This window comes from Synchiropus splendidus, chromosome 13 (genome assembly GCF_027744825.2).
Source record: "Synchiropus splendidus isolate RoL2022-P1 chromosome 13, RoL_Sspl_1.0, whole genome shotgun sequence".
Lineage (NCBI taxonomy): Eukaryota > Metazoa > Chordata > Actinopteri > Syngnathiformes > Callionymidae > Synchiropus > Synchiropus splendidus.
In genome coordinates, this window is record NC_071346.1 from 17,001,176 (window position 1) to 17,022,884 (window position 21,709).

General features: G+C 40.2%; 1 protein-coding gene across 2 annotated transcripts in view; it reads left to right on the forward strand.

The window, feature by feature from the left end:
- LOC128770143 (cadherin-18-like) overlaps positions 1-21,709 on the forward strand; it is a 93,347-nt gene that overhangs the window by 28,846 nt on the left and 42,792 nt on the right. For both annotated transcript variants that reach the window (XM_053884443.1, XM_053884444.1), the window contains 2 exons: positions 7,321-7,615; positions 10,218-10,337. In XM_053884443.1, the coding sequence (XP_053740418.1) occupies positions 7,321-7,615; positions 10,218-10,337 (415 nt within the window). The remainder of the gene's footprint in view (positions 1-7,320; positions 7,616-10,217; positions 10,338-21,709) is intronic.

Sequence of the window (21,709 nt, forward strand, 5' to 3'; positions counted from 1 at the left end):
ACATCATCTTGCATTGACACGCACATGTAGCCACACAGGAGAAGGATGGGACACTCTGACAGTCCCCCAGGTCCAAGTCCTCACCTTAGTGAAGGGTGCAGTGCCAATGTCACGCTATGTCAGCATCGGAGGAGAGGAGGAAAGGCTTGTTGAATAAATGCGGTTAGCCAGGCACAGAGACTCATCCATGTGTGCAGAAATCCAAACAGCGGGCAGCGTTGGCAGCTCCTGACTTTAACTCGAGTCTAGACAGAGTCAAAAAGTATCATCTTCTTAGGGACTTGTTATCTACTTCCTGCCTTTAGGTGTAACATCTACATAGCCTCCCGACTCTACAAGTCAATACAGTTTCTGTTTAGTCATTGATTGACAGAGCAAGGGAGGGATGTCAATGCAAAAGCAGTTGCCAGAAGTAATCCAGCCCTCTGCGTGGACAAGCTAAAGGTTGATGTCTGAGGGCTCTTTAAATTCATATTAATATTAATAGTTTTCTGATAAGGAGAAGGTGAGAACCCTCACACACTTATTTGGGTTAGTTTTAAAACCAGAAAATATTGTTGAAATATTGCGCTGGCGAATAAAGATGAAGATTTGATTTTGCGTTTTAAAAAATAGCCATTTAAATGACACAAGTGTATTCAATAGTCATTTGGATATATATTTTACAAGAGAGATGTATTGACTGTAAGCAGTGCTGGTGCCTTTAGTGGAAGTGAATCTCCTCTGCTTCCCATTGGTCCAGTGAATCCTATGGATGAAGAAGTGACTAGCTTCTTTACTCTCTTTAATAGTTACAGTCACCGACCACAAACGCAAATGGATTTGATTATACATGGATGTGTAAGCAGTGACGTGCGGTGAGGTTCATGGCTGGTGAGGCCCTGACTTCAGAACAAACAGATTTACAAACACATGAACCCTACAGAGTAGCCTATTCACCATTTGATTAGCAGCAGTTAACGGGTTATGTTTAAAATCTCATATCAGCTTTTTGACATACAAACTGTAGTATACAAAAAAGCACAAAAAAACAAACAACAACAACAAAAAATGTTGTTATGGTCTTACCTTATTGCTGTTTGGTGAGCTGGTGGTGGGCTTCTCGCCTGAGGCGACTCGGTGCTAGACGCCGGAAATTATGTGTACAGCGCGACTCCACACAAACATGATAAATGCCCGGTAGTAAAGGGTCTGATCGCTGTCTGGGCACACAACATCATTCAAAAACAACTTCTCAAACTCCCAGAACACTGAGGTGTGCAGCTGGGAGCTGCAGGAAAATTGCGCACGGGAGTGCAGCGGTCCGGAACTCGTGATGTGTGTGGATGTTTGATCACTCACGTGTTTTCGCCTTTATTTAGGCTGATAAACTTCTGATTTTACTGACAGACAGACTTGCCTAAATGAATAATGCTGTGCTCTACAGTAACTGTTTCCACTGCTGTGGTCTCGCTGCAGCGCAGCTGTCTGCATGAACACAGCGAAGAGGAAAGACAATGATTTTCCCCAAGTTACTGATGATCACCAGATCCATGACCACCATTGATCATTTCTGATGTCGGGATCTGAACTTCACTGAATAAAAGCTTCTTGGTCGTAATAATAATCTCTCTCACTGTGTTCAACGTGTTGTGAGAGCAGCGTGGATGAATCAAGACTGTTGTTTGTTGTCACTTTTTCTGTTGTCGCAAGAAGAAGCTCAGCCCATGAAACTAGTAACACACATACAGTTGTTGACCCAAAAAGTCACGATATCCATCAGCTATAATAGCAAAAGTGTTTGAACGTTTTAATAGCCAAATACAGAGAGACAGCAATACGTTCTCATTGCATGCCAGCACGGTTAGTCGAGTCATTGCGTCATCTATGGTGAGGCTCAGCAGGTGGCTGCCGCACTGCGCTTCTCTTCTCAGTATTTGAATAGTACATGTGAAATTTCAGCAATTTTGAATAAAAACCTAAAACTGGTGAAATAAAAAAAACTCTGTAAATCAGCGGATAAATATATTAATATTTATATTAATATTAATACAGTTTTTCCGCCTCCCCTGACTGCACGTCACTGTGTGTAAGATATATCTAAGACCCAGCCCAGGTGGAGATGTCATTGTCATGAGCAGCAGACGATCATCCTGATACAGACCTCCTGCAGACATGTGAACAGCACACACTCAACAGAGAAGCTAGTCACAAACACAAGTGTAATGTTTTGAGTGCATTTTCTCAAATCATAACCAAAACAAGAACATATGAAACTTAAATTCAATTAGTTCCTGTGGTGTCGATGACGCACAAAGCTTCATTTGAGCATCCACCGTGTGTCTTCTTATTTGCTGCGAGAGCATTACAGCGCCTCAACAGTCGTGGCATAGACACCACATTGTTTCAAATCATTTCCAGTGAATCAGTGTTGAACAGCACAAACTGCGTCGTTTTTACAAAGTACTTTTTGGAAACCAACACGAAAAAATGTGTCAAGATGTTTGAGGACAGAAGGGCTAATTTTCTTTGCACACACCATAACATGCTTATTTTTTTTAGCAGGTTTTGAATGCAGACTCTAGCAATGTGAATGTGTAATTGTAATGGAGAGCAGAAGTATTGCATCATAGAAAGGCGTACTATACAACCTCCTATATCTGATCTAAAATGGCATATTTCCAATCCACGCATAATGAAAATTGGGTTGTTTTTGTCCCAATTTTGCCCATCCCAACCAAGGATGGCAAACGCCTGATTGTCCTAGAATTATCCTTTAAGAAAACCCTGCAGTCTGAGCTGTGTTAAAAATTTGTCCACATAGTCAGCTCTGAAAATGGCCAGGGGCAACAAACGTGAATGCCATATGTCTTGAATATTTTATGATCACCAATTTTTGTGCGTGTCGTGAGAACCGGATGCTCCCAAATTTAGCAAAGGTGGATGTGTGGATATTTATTGATTTGATGACAATAAAAATAGAACAGAAGAACAGAAAAAAATAAAAATTCCATCTGCTGCGGACTTCTGCTGCGGACGTCTGCTGCATTCCTGATTTTTTGGGTGGATTTTTCGTTCAAAAAACACCCTGGACCATCATCATGCCGTCCACCCCTAAAATGTGGTGCATTGTATTTTCCAGTTGTTGCAATGTTTCTCCTTTGCTTCGCCTCTGAACACACAAGATTTATGGATTGGAGGATGAGCTTATACATCATTGGTGGGACAGAATATTGACAGCATTGTGTGCAGTATGCAATGAAACATTTTCTTTCGCAAATTGATCTAGCTTGATTTCGCCAAATCAATTTACCTGACTTAGCTGCCCGAGCTAAACTCTGTGTGCAGTAGTTGCCACGCAGAGGTAAAATCAGTCCAAGAGAAGGGATTTGGAGGCTTCAGCATGAAATAGACTTCATGTCTGATCCTTGAATGTGCTGAGTGGAAGGTTGGTTTATTTCATTCCAAACAGATGTCCCGCCTTCTGCAGGACTAATGTTGAGTACAAACAACGCAACACTGTATGTAGAGAACAGATGCTTTCGATTCGCTCCAACAGATAAAAACCTGTTTAGTCATCATTAAGCTCTTTGTGTTGCCCTTGTTTAATCTGACAACAGCTTTCTCCTGCTTCTATAGCAAGAACACAGGTTCAGATTTCTCCTATATTCCTGATCTTCCCATATACATGTATAAGATCCTACTAACCTGGAATTGGGCTGAGAATAGAGAAGTCTTCTAGCTGGGCAGATAGGGGTTGAAACACAAGTCATGAAACATGGATGTTCTTACCATCACTCATGGACCTGTGGGAGCTTACAAAGAGTACATTAGGCTGGACAATGAAACAGTTTCTGTTGTTGTTTTGGAGGAATTATGTTGATAATTCTCAGTGTTGATTCTAATCTCCATGTCAATGAGTCTCAGAAGTTGACCACTGGGGTGAAGAGAAATGTTACAGTACACTATTTTCAACCATTCTAACCAAAAGGCTGCCTGGTCCCAAAATATGATGAAAAATGCTACCATGCCATCTATAGATGGCTATATGAAACATTCATCCACCCATTATAATTGTATCAGGGAGAGGCTTTTTAATGTGTTATTTGTCAGGCTACTCAATTTCATATAATGTAGAGGCGATTATGCTGTAGCAATCTGGTCCCTGATTCTGCAATGCAACACTGACTTAAAAATAGAGCAGCCTCGTGATGAGGCACTCCCAGATCATGTAGCGCTCATGAGTTCAGCAGCACAGCATTGTGATTTTTCTTTTTCATACCCTTTTCTTTTGTTACCTTTTTCATCACGATTAAACTGAAGGTTTTTTGTCGCTTCAGTGATTTTCATCTGTACAGCCAATTCAACTTTTAACTAAAATCCACCAGCGGCGAGGGAACACTCCAATGCAAGTTGTACAGTCGCAGGATGTGTTAAGATTTTCCTCATATTGTGCTCTTATATTATTTATATTTTGTGCTTGGTTGAAATTTAAGTAGGCACGGCTGCACACAAGATTTAGGTTTTAGTTTCGACATCGCTACATTAATATTCATCACCAGTTTCGAGCAAATGTGCAAAAACATTTTCACTGTCAACCGCTCTGAAGCAGGAGCAAGAGACTCTCACTCGCTTGTGAACTTTGCAGCATTCACCCTGCCTCCTGTTTGGATTCTGGCTTTCTCCCTGGCAACTTTAAATGTTTGATTGGCCAGGTCACCTCAATTCATTTGAATTAACAGAACGTCTTCAAGTTTGTGGCAAATGGTCATCAAGGATACACAGTGCTGTATGGAAGAATAGTATGGCCAAGGTCCTAAATAACTGCAGGTTCTTCTTTTCACTGTCCTCGATACACCCATGCATTCTGGTGTTAGCTTTATTGAATGGATAAACATCTGAAGTAATTGTAAAGGTATATTTTCCTTTTAACATTGATAGAATGTTGTCATAGTATTCTCTCACTTGCTCTTGCAGGAATGCATTGCCCTGATGCAAATGAGGATTACCAGAATTAATCATGTGCGTGTTTGACTGATGAAAAGTCAGCAATGTTTCACTGCTGTTTTTGTCTCTGTGCACTGTGCTCGGTTGTCAGTTTCCATCTAACAGAAGCAGAAACGACAGAGGACAACAAAATAAAAGCACACCAAAAACACTATGACAACATCCTCATAGGCGCATTTCTCTCTCAGAAGCGTTCAGCTTCTCTGTGAATCTTAGCCATCTTCGCATGAACCGAACCAGTCTGCATTGTGATAGTGCCACTACAATTTCCGGGTTCCTGCACTGACACTGAAAACAAACTCAGCAACGGTCTGACTTCTGATCATGCAGTTAATCGAATTACACCTGAAGTCTCAGACTTGGGTTGTCACAATACCAAAACTTCAGTAGTCGATACCAATACCAGTGGCGTTCCGGTACAAATTTCAGGTACTTCAAGTCAGTTAACCTCTGCTTAGTCCTGTTCAAGGTTGTGGGGGAGTGCTGGAGCCAATTTCAGCTGTCACTGGGAGAGAGAAAGGAATCCAGCTAAAGGGAAAAAACAGGAATACACATAAAACAGAAAGACTTTAGAAAGAAACACAGGTTACACATAATCTCATTTTAATCAATAACCACATTTAAAGGACAGAAGTAAAAAAGATTCTCAGTGTGTGACTATATTCTTGCTTTCTATTCCTTGCTTTGTATTCTTTCCTGGTCACAGTCATCCTCATACTGATCTGGCACAGAGATTTGAAAAATTGCTATGTATATTCAGTACTAACTAAAGTGGCTCTTATGGTTGTGTTTTTTATATGTATACCAAATTTGTACCGAAGTATGGGTCCTTGTGATAATGAAATTACAGGTGTTTTATTTACATTAAACTCGATGAATAGACACAGAGAACAGTGAGCAATTATCGCTTTAATGTAAATGAAACACCTGTAATTTCATTGGCGTGTAATGTGACAAAGCTTGATGTCTTGACGGCAAGACACATTTGCCTGTTGTTGAGACATATATAATTAAAGCAAATGCTCGAATGACAATGTAGGGTTCGCTGTGATAACAGCTCTATTTGGAGAGAAATGATGACCTTGTAAACTTCAAATTTACAAGATGCCCTCAAGTATGGACATTAAAAACATTCAACCAGACAGTCAACCAGAAACTGGTACTATAGCTCCTCAGGGTTAACCAATATACAAAATTGGCGAATACTTTTTTTTTTAATGCTAAAGATCAGTAAGCAAACTGAGTGTGCTCAGCTTTTTCGACGTTCATCATAAATTGCTTCACTTCAAGACTTTCAAGGATATGTATTGAACTTTTTTTTCCACTTGTTAAATCTCAGAAACATAGGAAGCTAAAAAAAAAATTCATTTTAATTGCGGCCAATTTCTCCATCTGGTACGTCTACACACTGTGACTTTCAGTCTGGCTTGAAGTTCATCACCGGCATTCGGCTGTCTGGATAGATTTCTGACACACACTGAAACACTGTTAACTTTGCAACACTGACTGTGAAGTGCAGACAGTGTCTGCAAGCAATTAGAGACCAAAAGACTTTCAACAGAAATATGTCATTATTTGAGATCTTTTTTCCAAGTGTCATGCTGCAGGCACAGAGACAAAGCACCTAAAGCACCACCGCTTGAACACAAGTAAAAACAAATCCATGTATACCAAGTATACAATATCCTAAATCAAGTATATAAATTGCTTCCATACACCACACAGAAATTGGAAACTTTTTTGTTTAATTGAAAGATGCTGTCGGTCTTCTTCAAATAGTATCTGCTCACTTACTACATTTGTGACGCTTTTGAAATTGTCTCACAGTCAACATTAAGGACAGGTTTACAAAAACACAGGTGACAATTTCATACTGCTGTCATGACAAAGTGAAAACTGGCGGAGTCTGGCAGTAGCATCCCGAAGATAGTTTTTTTAATTTGTTGCGTTTGAGTGTCTTCTCTGAGCTGGACATTTGTGACTCAGCTAACTTTAAGAAAAGTGTCTCGGTTTCACTTTTCTTTCGCCTCTTCTTTTTTCTTTATCGACTCGGTCACATGTCCAGCTCTGAAAGGGCTGTTTGCTGAGGAACGTGTTCTGCTATATTATTTTCTATTTCCTCTGACAGCAGCTTCCTTCAGCACGTGAACCCATTGTACAGCCTGTCACAATCCAGCTCTTCACTTCTCTGGCCCCGTCTGCCCTGATTGGACATTTGTGTCTCTCATTGTTGGGGCCTCACCATTAGCTGACCACTCATCCTGGCAGTTGGCTATTACTCTGTACTAAAGTGGCTGACAAGTCTAAAATGCACTCATTTTCTCCTTCGTACAGCTCCACTCAAACTCGGACAAGAGCGATGGCACGGTGCGCTACACCCTATCTGGAGAAGGGGCCGGGTCCATCTTCATCATTGACGAGACCACGGGTGACATTAACGCGGCCAAGAGTCTGGATCGTGAGAGCAAGTCACAGTATGTTCTACACGCAAGGGCCATCGACCGACGGACCAACCTCTCGCTGGAGGCAGAATCAGAGTTCATCATTAAAGTCCAGGATGTCAATGACAATGCCCCAACTTTTCCTGATGGACCTTTCTCTGCCACGGTTCCGGAAATGTCTGATGTTGGTTAGTTAACACCAGTCCTCCTCGACTTTATTACTTTATTATTATTCTATTTTTAGTTTTTATTTTCAATCAATAGAGGCAGAAAGTAACTCACCCTGCACTGAAATTGTGGCACAAATGTTGGACATTACATAGAACATCAACTCAATCCTTTTCATTTCATAGTTAGCTAAAATAGAGGTGAAAGACAATGCAGGCTGAAACATAGAAAGCAGATCGCTCTCTTCCGTAATTGGTCCAGCTCCATCCTATCGCTCCCTTTGCTCTCCATTCCATTTTTCATTCTCTCTCTTCTATCCATCCCTTTCTCCACTTCCCTCCCCTTCATGCCCTCTCTCTAATTGTACCATCCCTCTTCGCTCACACTTGCTCCTACTGCTCCTCTCCATCACCTCCTCTGCTTGTCTCCCTTTCATCTGACATCCTCGCCTCCTTCCACTGTTCCCATCGCTTTCTTCCTGTCTTCTGCACTCCTCTATATCCAGTTTCCGATGTGTGTGGAGTGGAGCGTGCATGAGCATTGGGATTGAATTGTGTGTGATTGAAATGTTTCTCCTCCTGCTCCATGATCTCTGACTAACTGACATATTATTTAAACAGAGAGCATTTTGAAGGATGGTAAGAGCCTCCTCCGCCATCATTCCCAGAGGGAGTAAGGGGCTTTTCAAATGGCGGACTTTGTCTCGGCGGGGTCCGATTCGCCCCCTGCTGTGCTGCCTCACACCTCTGCTCCTCCAGCGATGTCCTTTTTTCTCCTCAGTTGGCAGGGTGATGCGCAAAATAGCTGATTTGTGAACCACGACGAAGCACATCTCATGGAAATCATCATTAACCATGCAACACTAGGGTCTTGTGCCCTGACCTATTTTCGACATTTGGATTGCCCACCTTTTTCCTTGTCACTTCGTAACACTACGAGTCATCGTCAACTCAGATATTAAGTGATGACTCCTCCGCCACGGCTGTAACAAAATGTAACGTTTCATAGCCAAAACTGTCTCAGTGAAGGACATGGTGTTAGTGGTGGCAGATCAGGTAGAAGAGAATAATATACAATATAGATAAACAAAGTAGTAGTGATGTTCTTAAATAAGGCTGTCAATAGACTTGAAATGACTCGTAGTGGTCAATCATGCTTCCCTCATGCAAACTTTTGTTTACTACATCAACCATATATAACAGATACAGTGAACAAAATTCTTAAAAATAACCTCGGAACTGAAAAGGGTCAGAAACATTAAAAGAATAACATTGCAAACATTACTCTCTCACACAACACTCACGTGTTTCTTACATTTTGAACAGATACTAAATGTGTGATGAATTTGTCATGAGTCATTGCCTCAAGTTAACTTTTTTTAATCTCAATGAGACTTTAAAAACACTATCAAATGACATCCTTATTTTTATTTTATTACAGTCTGTCTAATTAAATCACTTACAATCTGCAGTTCAGCTCCTGACACAACATTATAGACTGGGATCTTAGTAAGTCGGCACCTTTGTGTGCCCCAATCAAACACATTTGCTGTTTCAGCTGAGAAAGTAAACAACAGTCCCCTCATCCCAATTTTCACAAATCAGAGCCAGTGATTATTTCCTCATATATGAAGCAACTTTACAAATACTTGCCCTGACTAATCCTCCGTCTCACCTTTCACTCATGTGTATGCTACTTAAGTGATCCATCCATCCATCCATCCATCGTCGCCCGCTTATCCATCGCCGGGTCACGGGGGCAGCAGCTTCAGGAGGTCACGCCAAACGCCCTTCTCCTGAGCAACACCCACCAGCTCCGACTGGGGGATCCCGAGATGCTCCCAGGCCAGCATGGAGATATAATCTCTCTGGTCCTGGGTAGACCGCTCGGTCTCCTCCCAGCTGGACGTGTCTGGAACACCTCCAAAGGGAGGTATCCAGAGAGCATCCTGATGAGATGCCCGAACCACCTCAGCTGACTCCTCTGAATGTGGAGAAGCATCGGCTCTACTCTAAGCCTCTCCCGAGTGACATAACTTCTCACCCTATCTTTAAGGGAGACGGCTGCCACCCTTTGGAAAAAATTGACAAGGTGTGCACAGCTGAAGCTATTTCTGGATTGTATTGTCATTCAGCAACTCTTTCGCTATCACCATGGCTTTATCTCTCCAATTTGTGTCTTCATTGCTCTGTGAAGTTCTCTCACTTGTCCCTCTCCCCCCTCATGCCCCTGATCAGGGTGTGGAGTCTCACCTCATTGTACCCACTGATCTCCTTTGTTGCCAAACTATTTATATGCATCGGAAAAACCTTGAATTTACTCTGCAGAAACGTGCATTTGCCACTGAATTAGGGAGACAGTTTATTGGAAGGTTTATTTGACTATTTGGATTAAGAACCAGAAGTGTGAAATAAGGGAGCAAAACATTGTTATAAAATCAAAATTCTAACATTATATTTAATTGTGTAGAGACATTTTCCAAATTAAAAAAATTAAAAGTTGATGAAGAAGCAAATTCTACACTGAGTGAAGAACAAATAAGCCACATTCTGTTATATATAAAGAGGTGATCATTTATTTGTTGGAAATGAAAATCCACCGGTTGATTCCATCTGTTTGCAGGAACATCCGTTCTCCAGGTGTCTGCTTCAGATGCCGACGATCCCACATATGGAAACAGTGCCAAAATCGTCTACAGCATCTTGGAGGGAAAGCCCTACTTCTCAATTGACCCTAAAACTGGTAAGACGTGTTGGAGGTTGGAGATACTATTGGAACGATTCACATTGATCGGAAAATTTTGTCACACTTTGTCTAGTGTGTGTCCATGCAGACGTGATGATTTTGAGAAACAAGATTACTTTTGCCATGGCCTAAAACAACTTGCATTGTCTATGATTTTACTCAACAATTGCATTCAGTCATAAAATCATTCAAATAAACAAGTCAATGACATTCTAAATCTACCAATGAGTTATTCAGGAACTGCAGTGTCGAGATCACAAGCCTCTCTGCATAAATGGAAAGATTGAACACAATATAAATTTTCATTCAGCTTTCAGATTTCTAGGCATTGAGCATTTTCTTCATGAGAATTGAATTGAATTTCATATTTTGTGCTTTCTTTTGAAAACGTATGGAGTTATTTACAGTGGCTTGGTTACAATGGTGTTCCCAGAGCGCAGAATTGTAAAGGGCAACGCATTTGTGCTTTGTGTCTCAGGATTCCCAGGTGGGTCACGCCCAGAGCAAGGTTAACTCCTTCAGGCGTAGTATGAAGCCAGTCAGTGAGCTTCCAACCTTTCCATACCATGCACATGCCGGATAAAGCGCAAAATGCTAATCTAATGCTAATGCTAAACAGATCATACGCATACACATACGTACACACATAATACTTGTGCATTTATTTTATTCAGATAATTATGGCCAACTCCCTCCTCCAAGACATTATTCTGGTTGCTAACAACCGAACTTGACATGAAATGGTTCAGACAAAATAGACAAACAATCCTAAAAGAATAGAAATACAAATAATTATACTTAAATGTGCAAGAATGGAGCACACAATGCAAATAAACTCTGTTCCTCCTCTTGCTCTCCAAGAGCAGGTTAGTAACTGTCGAAGGGCCCCATATTTAGCAAGATAGGAAATAACTGTTAGGAAAAAGAAAGTGTTTTCCAACAACAGCTGCTGACAAGGAGCCTAAACCAGAATATTCTGACAAATGAGGCCAAAGCCCACCCACAACCAGGGGCCATTAGTGACCACCTCCGCACCGCCTCTGTCACCTGGAGGTTTATCCAAGGAGGCAGTGGAAATTCCTCCAATACATCACAGGAACATCTCTTCAGTCAGATGTGATCATCGCCCGAGAGCTGATAAACAGGGCCATGGTTATTTAACTGGGGAGCTGGGTCCTGAAAGAAATGAGTACAATATTAGACATGGATTTAGTTGAGGTAGATGAGCTACACTTCAATAAAAAAAAATGCCAAGAGCCATATTTAATTCAGTCTCAGCTATATTACGTGGAGTCTTTAGAAGCTGCTTATTAAAGTACATCACAAAAGATCCCACCAGTCTTTCTCCGTTTCATTCAGGACTGGAGTCAGAGGCTTATGGTTTACATTTCACACTTTTTTTTTTTTGTGTGTGAGACTTTTTTCAAATTTTACTTAAAACTGTTTTCAGAACATGCAAGCTGGTGCATTAAAGTACCATGATGTAGGACTCCATTGAAGCATTTTAAACTTTGTATCAACTGTTTATACATGGATGTTGCAGTTTTCAAATTCCAATTATCTTTGGGTATTTTTTAAAACAAGAACAGTATTGTTGAAACGTTACCTTCATATATAGTACAACAGAAGATTGACTACATTGCTTTAAGTTTATAAACACAGAAGAACACATTCACGCTGCCTCCCTACGCTGTCTTGTACAAAATGTTATAAATTAGTGTTCATCCAGTGACCAATAGCAGGAGATAGATGAAGTCACAATTGTGGCTGATCACTTTGCGATGCGGGTTTGTTTTTGTGATGATGTAAGTCAGCAGGAACTGGGGTAAGCAGTAAACTATATGTTCACATTGCTGCTGTGCACAGGTGGTTTGCATCTTCATTCAACTCATCTGTTGTGTGAACCTTTGCATACTTCGCAAAAATCCCAGAGTTGTTGCATTATGGATGATGTTAGCAAATGTCCTTAGCTGGAAAAAAAATACAAAGAAATAATAATATTAATAATAACCAATCTTGTTCTGTGACTGTGGATTCGGCCCTCTCATTGGTTCATTCCTGACCGGTGAGCTATAGTTTCATCAGATGCATAAGGCAGGACCAGCCAGGCCGCAGGGTTCTTCATCCCCTGGACTGTAAGAGTGATTCACACTAGATTTATTCAGCCGTAAGAAGACAAGTAAATAATGCATTTCTAGTTTTCATTATTGATGGATTGCAGTTTGGCTGCAACTGTAGCGTGAACCTTGTTGTGCTTGTTGCTCAGTCACTTCTCGTCCTTTTGCTTCTCCTTATGTGTTTATGATTCATGCCATACTTAATACACTCAGTGAACCGAACAGCAACCTCCAGTTGGGCCAGCAGTTTCCATAAATTTCAAAATGAAATCAATCATTCCACAACATGTTGTGAAATACATCCTCCTCTTGTCACTATTGTATTGATAACTCACCTGCAACCTTTGAGACCAATTTCCTCAGATCTGATCAAGTCATGGTGGAATTCATTCAGATGCAGTGGTCGCCTACACCTCTGCCATATAATCCTTAATGCCCACCAGTGCAGATCTACTAAAGTGTATTTCACAAAACAACATAACATCATCCAGCACACACACAGTCACCCACATTACATAATTTTTCACTAAACTCAGCCTCACTTTCGAGCTGAAAGCAGCATATCCTAACACAATTCCTCTGGACATGGCGTGCAACCCAGCATAGCTCATAGCTTGCAGCAGGAACATAGCTGGGCATGCCAGCAGTCTAATAAATCAAACATAGACACAGAACTAAGGAAAGAAAGATATGAACAGTTGAAAGAAAAATGGATTGCTGTAATCACTGAGCCAGGTATCCTGAAATTGAAACAGTCCTGAAAGGTTTGTTTTCATTATCGTATATTGATGAATGCAGCTGGAGGCTTTATTTATTTCTTTTATCTGATGTTATAGTGTAACAAGGACTGAAGGAGTGTGCATAAGTCATCCATTCATCATTATACACATATTAGCGGGTGACTTCTGTTCGGGCGGGAGACTGAAGTCCACTATAGGCACAATGCAATTCCATCTTCTTGTTTAGGAAATAAAAAAAAAAACACTGTTTCAATATGCTACTTTCACCACTGCTGGTATGCAGCCCCAGTCAAACAACAGTCAGTTTAGGTGTGACAACAACTGAGATCTCAAGAGTCAGTGATGAATAAAAATGAACTGATGAATACCAGAATTGGGATTCACTTCTCAAGATGTAATCTACCCAATGCCCAAGTGTTGCTCCTGTGGCTTTATGCATTTCATTGTGTTAATATTAAGGGGCCCACACACTTTAGTATTTTCAAAATTTTAGGCAAATATTTTTTATATGTGTCAGACACCAATTACAAAAAAAGAAAATATGGCATTTCTTGTTGAATCTGTGGTGTGCCCTGATAATAGCCCAACTCATCACACACACAAAGATTGTGTCCCACCACATACTGTAGAAGCCTGTCCTCCAAGCCAGAAAGATGCTGTAAAACACAGATGAAGTTTCACAATAACAGGAAAACTGTTTTAGGGGATAAATAAGATAAGCAGATGTTCATCTTTGGTTGGGAAATGGCAACATCAACACACAAGCAGCCACATTATTGTTAGGTGTGTGCCCTGTGCCCCCTGTAGACATAATGTTGTTACCCGTCCTCACCACAAAGAGACAGGAGAGACTTTGGAAACCTTGGCCACTTTGAATGTCAGTCTAAACATCTTATGAATACTAACAGCTTGTTTAACATGTTCCTCAGCACCTCAGTAGTCTGACAGGTCAACTTACTCGTGGAGACAGACGGGAGCCTGGCACAAACTGTTTGCACAAACTCACTTCATGGGTTTTAGTGGAAGAGGGAGGTTGGAAAGGTGACGGGAATATTAAATCATCTTTGAATGCATAGGATCATGAAAGCTTAGGGGTAGCCTCGAATATCACCATCCGCAACAGGACTGCTAAAATGGAACCGTGGAAACATGAAATCCTTTTTTTTTTCTTTCATTTCTTGTTAAAAATTACAGACCTAAATTTATCACTTTTAAATCAATCAAATCAAGTAAATTTAACTTTATTTTTTATATTTTATTTCTCTAGCTTAATGAATTTGTTAATCTTGCTAACTGAAGGTTTTTGGTTAGTTAACTCATAATTATTGTGTTTATCAAAGTATTCACCTCTGTGTTAAATATAGACGCTCTGGGTGTTTTGTTGAATACATTTATTAACTAACAAAATAGATCTTGAAACTTCTATGTGTCTGATATACTAAACATAATGCCATAGAAACAGAAACATCATGGTTGAACTAAAATTTAACTAAACTAAAACACTAAAAATAAAGACTTGCTTTTTTAAAGACATTCTGCAGTTTACATTTATGACTGGTGTGATTATGAAGTTATTGACTACATTATGGATAATTTTAATGGCTTCATCACTTTGGGTTTTTTTCTCTGGCAGATATTGATGCCCCTCCTAACTCTTGCTTTCCTTTCCTTCTAGTTATTGTCCTGCTCAGTAAAGATTTTGTTTTGTTCATGCTAGTTGCATAATTTGAATCCTGATTTTCTTGATGCATTAAAAAAGCCTTTAATAAAGGACCTGATACAATTTCTGCAACTGAAAGAAACTTCATGAGTCATTCTCAATGCAGGTAGACTCCTTCTTTGACCGCCTTAAAGGGCAACAGTAGTTGTCGTCACTAGCGATGGGTAGATGAGGTTTCATGACACAGTGTCTTGATTTTCAGAGGCCACCAGATGGCACTATCTGCTGTAACATGTTTGGACTTGAAGAACTAATTCAAAGAACCTCACATAATTTCTAAACCAAGAGTGACATCTGGTGGCCTCGGAAAATTTGGACACTGTTTCATCAACCCTGTGATAGTGTTTCATGATACCTCATCAAACCATCACTAGCCCTCACAGTTTCCTGACATGCATCTCACAAAAGATAGTGTTTACATTACTACACACATTATCACATTAGCTCACTGACAAGGTAAGGAGCGAACTTTTAAATCAGTGCGCACAAGCCACACTAAGCCAACAGAATGCGATAAAATGAGTGAAAAATTGCAATCTGATTTATACTGTATAATAATAATAATAACAACAACAACAACAACAACAACAATAATAATAATAATAATAATAATAATAATAATAATAATAATAATAATAATAATAATAATAATAATAATGATAATAATAATAATAACAGAGAAAATAGAATTATGGTTATATATTTTTTCCCCTTATAGAGTTCGGTGGTAGTTTTACTTTGTTGACCTTGGTGGCTTTGACATTAGGGACCCCACAAAATCCATTACCAGCTTATAGCAGGAGAAAAGAAGTCCATCTGAAATCTGCTGTTACTATGAAAAGATCTGATCTCTTCTTATCAACACTGATATTTCGGAGTCTTTTCTTTTCTGCGTAGCTCTCATGTGGCCTTGGCAGAGCACTGTGTGTTCTGTACCGTCACGCTCATATGAGTGCGAGAATAAAGTTAAAAAAAAAAAAAAAAAAAAAGAAACACCCAACCTTGGACTCACTGGAGTGGAGAAAATGACTGGCAGAGAGCCAAACAGTTTGAGCGACACAGTGATGAGGGACATGCTGGTTTGTTTCTGTCACCTTCGTCAAACTTGAAGCTTCTGCTAAACCATATTTCAGAGCAGACTGTTACCACTGAACATGCAAGGAAGTTTATATGGGTGTTCTACAGTTTGCCTTTGAAAGTGTCAGTGCTGGTGCCAGTCAGAGCTATTACAACTACAGGGGTTGTATACTCAGTGGTATTGGACAATTGGCATAAGATTAAACAAGAAACAAGTACTACTCATCGTGATGTAAAATAGAAGGTGTACAGATGTAACAAATGTGACTGCTCACAATGAAACATGATGCCGTCCAGTTTTGGTGACACATTGATGTAGAGTCTTATTGCTGCTTGCATGTCATTCAGTCCTTTGAGCGATGAGTCTGTGACTGTAGGTGTGTTCCTCTGCATCATAGAATGGAGGAATGGGTCACGATACTCAGACATCTACATGTGTACATGGCTTAAATTCTGTCACGTTCATGAGAACGTGAAACCACAGTTCGGGAATACACAAACACATGATACATGGGCCTGTTGAACCAGTTCACACACACACACAAGACATTTATTGTGGCTTTCAGTCATGGGTTTCATCAATTTTAAAAACGTGTTGCTTTTCTTCTACATTCTTGTGCGTGTGTAATATCAACATCTTGGATGCTGACCACTGCAATTGCTTCAATCCATCTCTCCGCACAGTCAGTAAAACACAATACACAGGAAAAGCAATATTGTAGTCAAATTGAATTTTGTGCTCACCACTATAATAATGACTGTAATTTATTTTGCCTTTAATTTTTTATCATTCCTGGTAGAAAACCTGGCTGCGGGGTGTGGGCCATGTTGTTTTCATTATTTTAGTAAATTACATAATGATCCAGGTTTGTGAAGCACAAAAAAATATCTGCTATTTATGGGATGCCATTTGGTTTGAGCGTCATTTTTATTTCCATTTTGTTTATGAATAATAATAATGTTCTTGTCTGCTGTGGTCATCAGTTGCTTTGACTGAGCTCAGCCCATGTGTCCTGTTAAATTGGAGTGCTTTTCAAATGAAGGTTTCCAATGTTGTGAGTGATTTCTGTTTCCTCTGTGACTCAAACTGAATTCCTTCATTCCCTCCAGCCCTCTCCATCCTCTCACGCCAGTGTCTCCCCTTATTTTCACTCTCTCCCGACACTTCTGTGTGCTCACCCAGGCTCTGGGCCCGTCACTCTCCCCGGTACAGGTGCATAATGTTAGCTGTATGTGCTGTCCGGCCGGGCCATGTCTCCTTGCTCAGTCAAAAGGGGCTGATAGGCCAGATGGCTCTGTGCTTTGTGAGTCTGTGAAGCGAGTAATGCAGCCGAGCAGAGCCTCTGGGCTCAGCGCAGTCTTGTGGGAGAAGAGTATGTGTATGCGTATGAGTGTGTGTGGCTTGTGGTAATGTCCAGTGCTGATTCTGTCCTTGTAAGAAGCAGTTCAGGAACAACGTAAGGTCACTTTTAACGGCTTCCTTTTGCGCTTTTAAAGCTTTGCTGTCATATATTGCAGCTCCTGCGCCAAAGCTGAGAGCCCACTGTCTTTCCAAATATTGATCAATTCATTTTTCATTTTTTTGTCACATAATATTTGCAATGTCATCGTCCTCAGAGATCTCCTCCAAGGTGCAGATGTAATTTCCCTTCATGTTGGATCTGACTAACTAGACAAAAGTGGACTTATGTGTAATTTCATTTGTCAAGCAACTTTTCAAAATAGAGTCATTATTAACATACAGGTGTGCAAAACTGTGTTGACGTCCAAAAATGTGTGATACATCATAATTGCAGAATGTGGATGAGGTCATTCGGAAGCAGAACCACAAGTTCTTATACAGCTCTTCTGGTGCTCTGGAGTACAAAGGAATAGAGAGAGCTGGTGCCATTGTGGGGTGGAGAAAATCTATTTGAAGTGGAGAGCTCAGCCCAGAGCAATATTTTGCCTCTCTGGTAGAAACCCAACAGCATTGCAAGGTTGATGAAACAGTGTCCCAAATTTCAGAGGCCACAAGATGGCGCACTTCATTTAGAAATGATGTGCGGTTTCATTGAACTAGTTGTGCAAGTCCAAACATTTTACAGCAGACAGTGCCATCTGGTGGCCTCTGAAAATCAGGACACTGTATCATGAAACCGCATCAACCTTTCAATACTGTGCCATGAAACCTCGCTCTGCAACAGTGTGCATTGTCCCTGGAATTGGTATGTTGTCACTTGAATGGGTTTATTGTTAATTTTTGTAATTTTTCTGATGCCACTTTTCTTTAAGTCAGCATAATGTATAAGTTCCTCTAAGTGGATTTTCAGACTGGATTTAGATTTTATTTACATATGTCCCAAATAGCCATTTTGAGATCAATATGAGGAAAGGTTTATCAAAAGCATTTGTATGTACAGATTGAGTAACAATTAATAAATCATTTCAGGATTTGACAGAAAAACAGAAATACTACTGCTCTGGTGAACTGACCAGATGCATCTAACTAGTAAATATTTTACTTCTAGCCTTCCAAATGTTCACTTACAGCCATTGAACTGTGTAATATACTTTAAATACAATATGGTCGACACAGTTTAGTAAAACAATGGCTTCTCCACCTCATCCACCTGTTTATTTAGCAAGATAAATGTTTTGACAGATCTATTTGACTTCTTTGGACGGATGGAAATGGAAAATAGATTATTATTCAATGTTGATTATGCATGTCAATAAGTACTAGTCTTCATCCTTTTACCTGCCCCTCATACTGTGGTATAGGACAAAGCTACAAGCATCTATTTAAAAAAATCTCGAAGGGAACAAAAACAACTCCTCTTTCTCACCATCATTTTGAGATTAGACTGTACGTCATCTTGCCTGTGTGTTTGAACCTTGCTGTAATCCGTGCTGTGTGTCTCGCCTCTCCACCACAATCAGCTGGAAACAACCAGCTAATGATTAGAGGTGTAAAAACCTCAGCGTGACCTCAAAAATAGGCAGCGCTTTCGAAGTGCTGGCTGGTTCCTTCAACACTTCTCTCATTTCTGTGAAAACCAGTAAGTGGTGAGACAGCGTTGTCTGACTTTCCATCACCTCATGAATTCAGTAATTAAAAATAAGTGTGGGTGATAATTTCATGCTGACAAAGATCAGCATTAGTCACAATAAATCTTCCCTATTGAGCAAAGCCATCAATGTTACATTATTAAAAAGATGTTCACAACACAGGTACTCCAGGAATCATTGACCTGAAGTTAACATTCATGGGCTGAGCATTATACAGCTGAATGACTCACACAAGAGCTGTTCATTCTCTCTGTGGAATTGTGCCCTTGTGTCCTATCAAAGCAAAGCTTGCTGTAATAATGATGCGGATTAACACAAGCTCGAGGAGAGAAATTAGACACTGATATGATTCTCATACTCGCTTACTGCCATTACAACAAAGAGATGTGAAAAGGTCCGAATCACGGAATGATCGGTGTTATCAATCACAGCTTTTGACAGTTTCAGTCCGGGTGTGATTGGTCAGTTGCCATTTATAATACTGCCAAATATCATTTATTTAACTGCTACTGACTCTCATTGTAACAATGTTTCTTCACCCGGCCAAAAGAAAGTCGTTCCATGCCACCTATATTCATGTCCCAGCTATCTGGCTCCTAATGGCCTAATGCGTTTGTGTGCCACAAAAGAATTTAAAAGTTTCTGTCGGACCATCTGTCAGGTCATAGAGTTGATGGTTCTGAGTGAAGTCCTGTTTCCTGGTGCACTGATGACTTGACACAGTTAACGTGATGCATGGACTAAAGGATGAAGCCTTTGGCATATCTCGATTTTGTTCATTCCTGCAAGGGCCCACTTGGGTTATCTTAGAAGGATCTGGTGCACAGTGTACCAGGATTTCAACTTGACCTGAATAGGCCGGCTTCTGTTTCTCTGGTTGCTTTTCCATGACTGTTTGCTTTATTTCAGGTGAATCATTTGTTTAGGTCTCTGTAAATTTACACCATAGTACATCTCACTTTCACCTCTAATATATACCAATGAAACATCTCATAATAGGATAGTTGCATCTTTACAAAGTGGTTGTAAAGATGCAACTCGGTATGTGTAGCAACACACTTGGTATGTGTGTTGCTACACATACCAAGTGTAGCAACACTTGAACAACCTCTATAATTGGCCAAAGACTTCAAAGTCCCCATCACTATTCATCTGACAAATGTCATGTATTCAACTATGTTTTGTAATACTAGAAATAGGAGGGGTCAACTATAGCTTTTCATATTGAAGCGTGACCACAATTCCTTTTGACCATAATTTATAACTGGAAAATATTAAGTTCTGACAAAGAATCTGACAGACTGGCCCAAAAAAAAAAAAAAAAAAAAAACTAACATGAGTTAGAGTGACTTGTTGACACTCGTAGCATTTGCAGGTGATTATCAGTAGCGCTCCGTCTTTACCCTGCAGAAGATGTTGGTGTACTAATGTCAGACAGCTTTTGTCAGGATCCCGGCTGCGAAACATGATGCTGTGGGACACAGGCTTGTGACAGCATGTCATAATGTTTACACTAGAAAAAGGCTTTAAAGTAATCCTAAATCCAACACAGCAGGCTTCTAAATGTGGAGCAGGAGCCCGCTGAGGTGAAGCTGAAGATTATGGGGCTTTATTGATGATATCTAGATACTGACTACAAATGGACCATGATTACATGAATGGTTTTCTCTCAGAATTCCAGACTAAGAATTGATTATCAAGGAATGATTCATAAATTTAGACAAAAATGCAAAATAATCCAGGGACTCTCATGGCTTTTTGTAGGTCTCTCTGTACGGTGTGCAAATCCAGAGTGAATTCGGGTTTACACATTTCATGTCTTTGTAGCCCTCTTGAAGCTGGATGGTTCAAGCTGGAGGTGGTTTCTGAAGAGAGGCTGGGCCTCTCTGCTCTGGCCAAGTACTAGATAGATGGATGGATGAGAGTTACAGTCTCCGATGACATTTGTTTATCGCAAGTCAGATTTTGACGATGCACATCCTGAACAGTGAAAGTCAATTATTCTTATTAGACATTCATTCAATTTATTGGAGCCTATTCCCAGCTACATAGCGAAAGTGGCATGTGACATCATTACTTTGATCAGCTGTTTTTTTGCAACAGATTTTCTGTTCGTACTATTAGGTAGTGATGGCAGATGAGGCTTCATGATACAGTATTGAAGGGTTGATGAGACACTATCCTGATCTTCAGAGGCTACCAGATGACACTGACTGCTGTAAAATGTTTGCCCTTGATCTACTAAAAAAAAATCAGGACACTGTTTCAATACTGTTTCATGAGACCTCATCGACCCATCCACATTATGACAGTATCCTGCTGCCAGGTTACCCTGGTCTGCAAGTTCAGAATGTCTTCTCAGGCACCGGAGGAACCAGGGTGACCATGGCTCAGGAACTAGTCATTAGTCATACGTATATGGTGTCACCCAGACAGTGCTGCCACAGTTACTAAGAAAAAGTAATCGATTACGGACTAGTGATTACTGAATTAAATAGTAACTTAGTTACTTCACAGATTCACTTGATTTTGAAAGTAACTGAGTAACATTACTAGTTACTTTTTCAGTTACTTACACGGTTGCCTGCAACACTCACAACACACATGTGGTGCAACATTGATAATGTATATTAAGTTGAACTTAAATTAATGTAAAGAATAAAC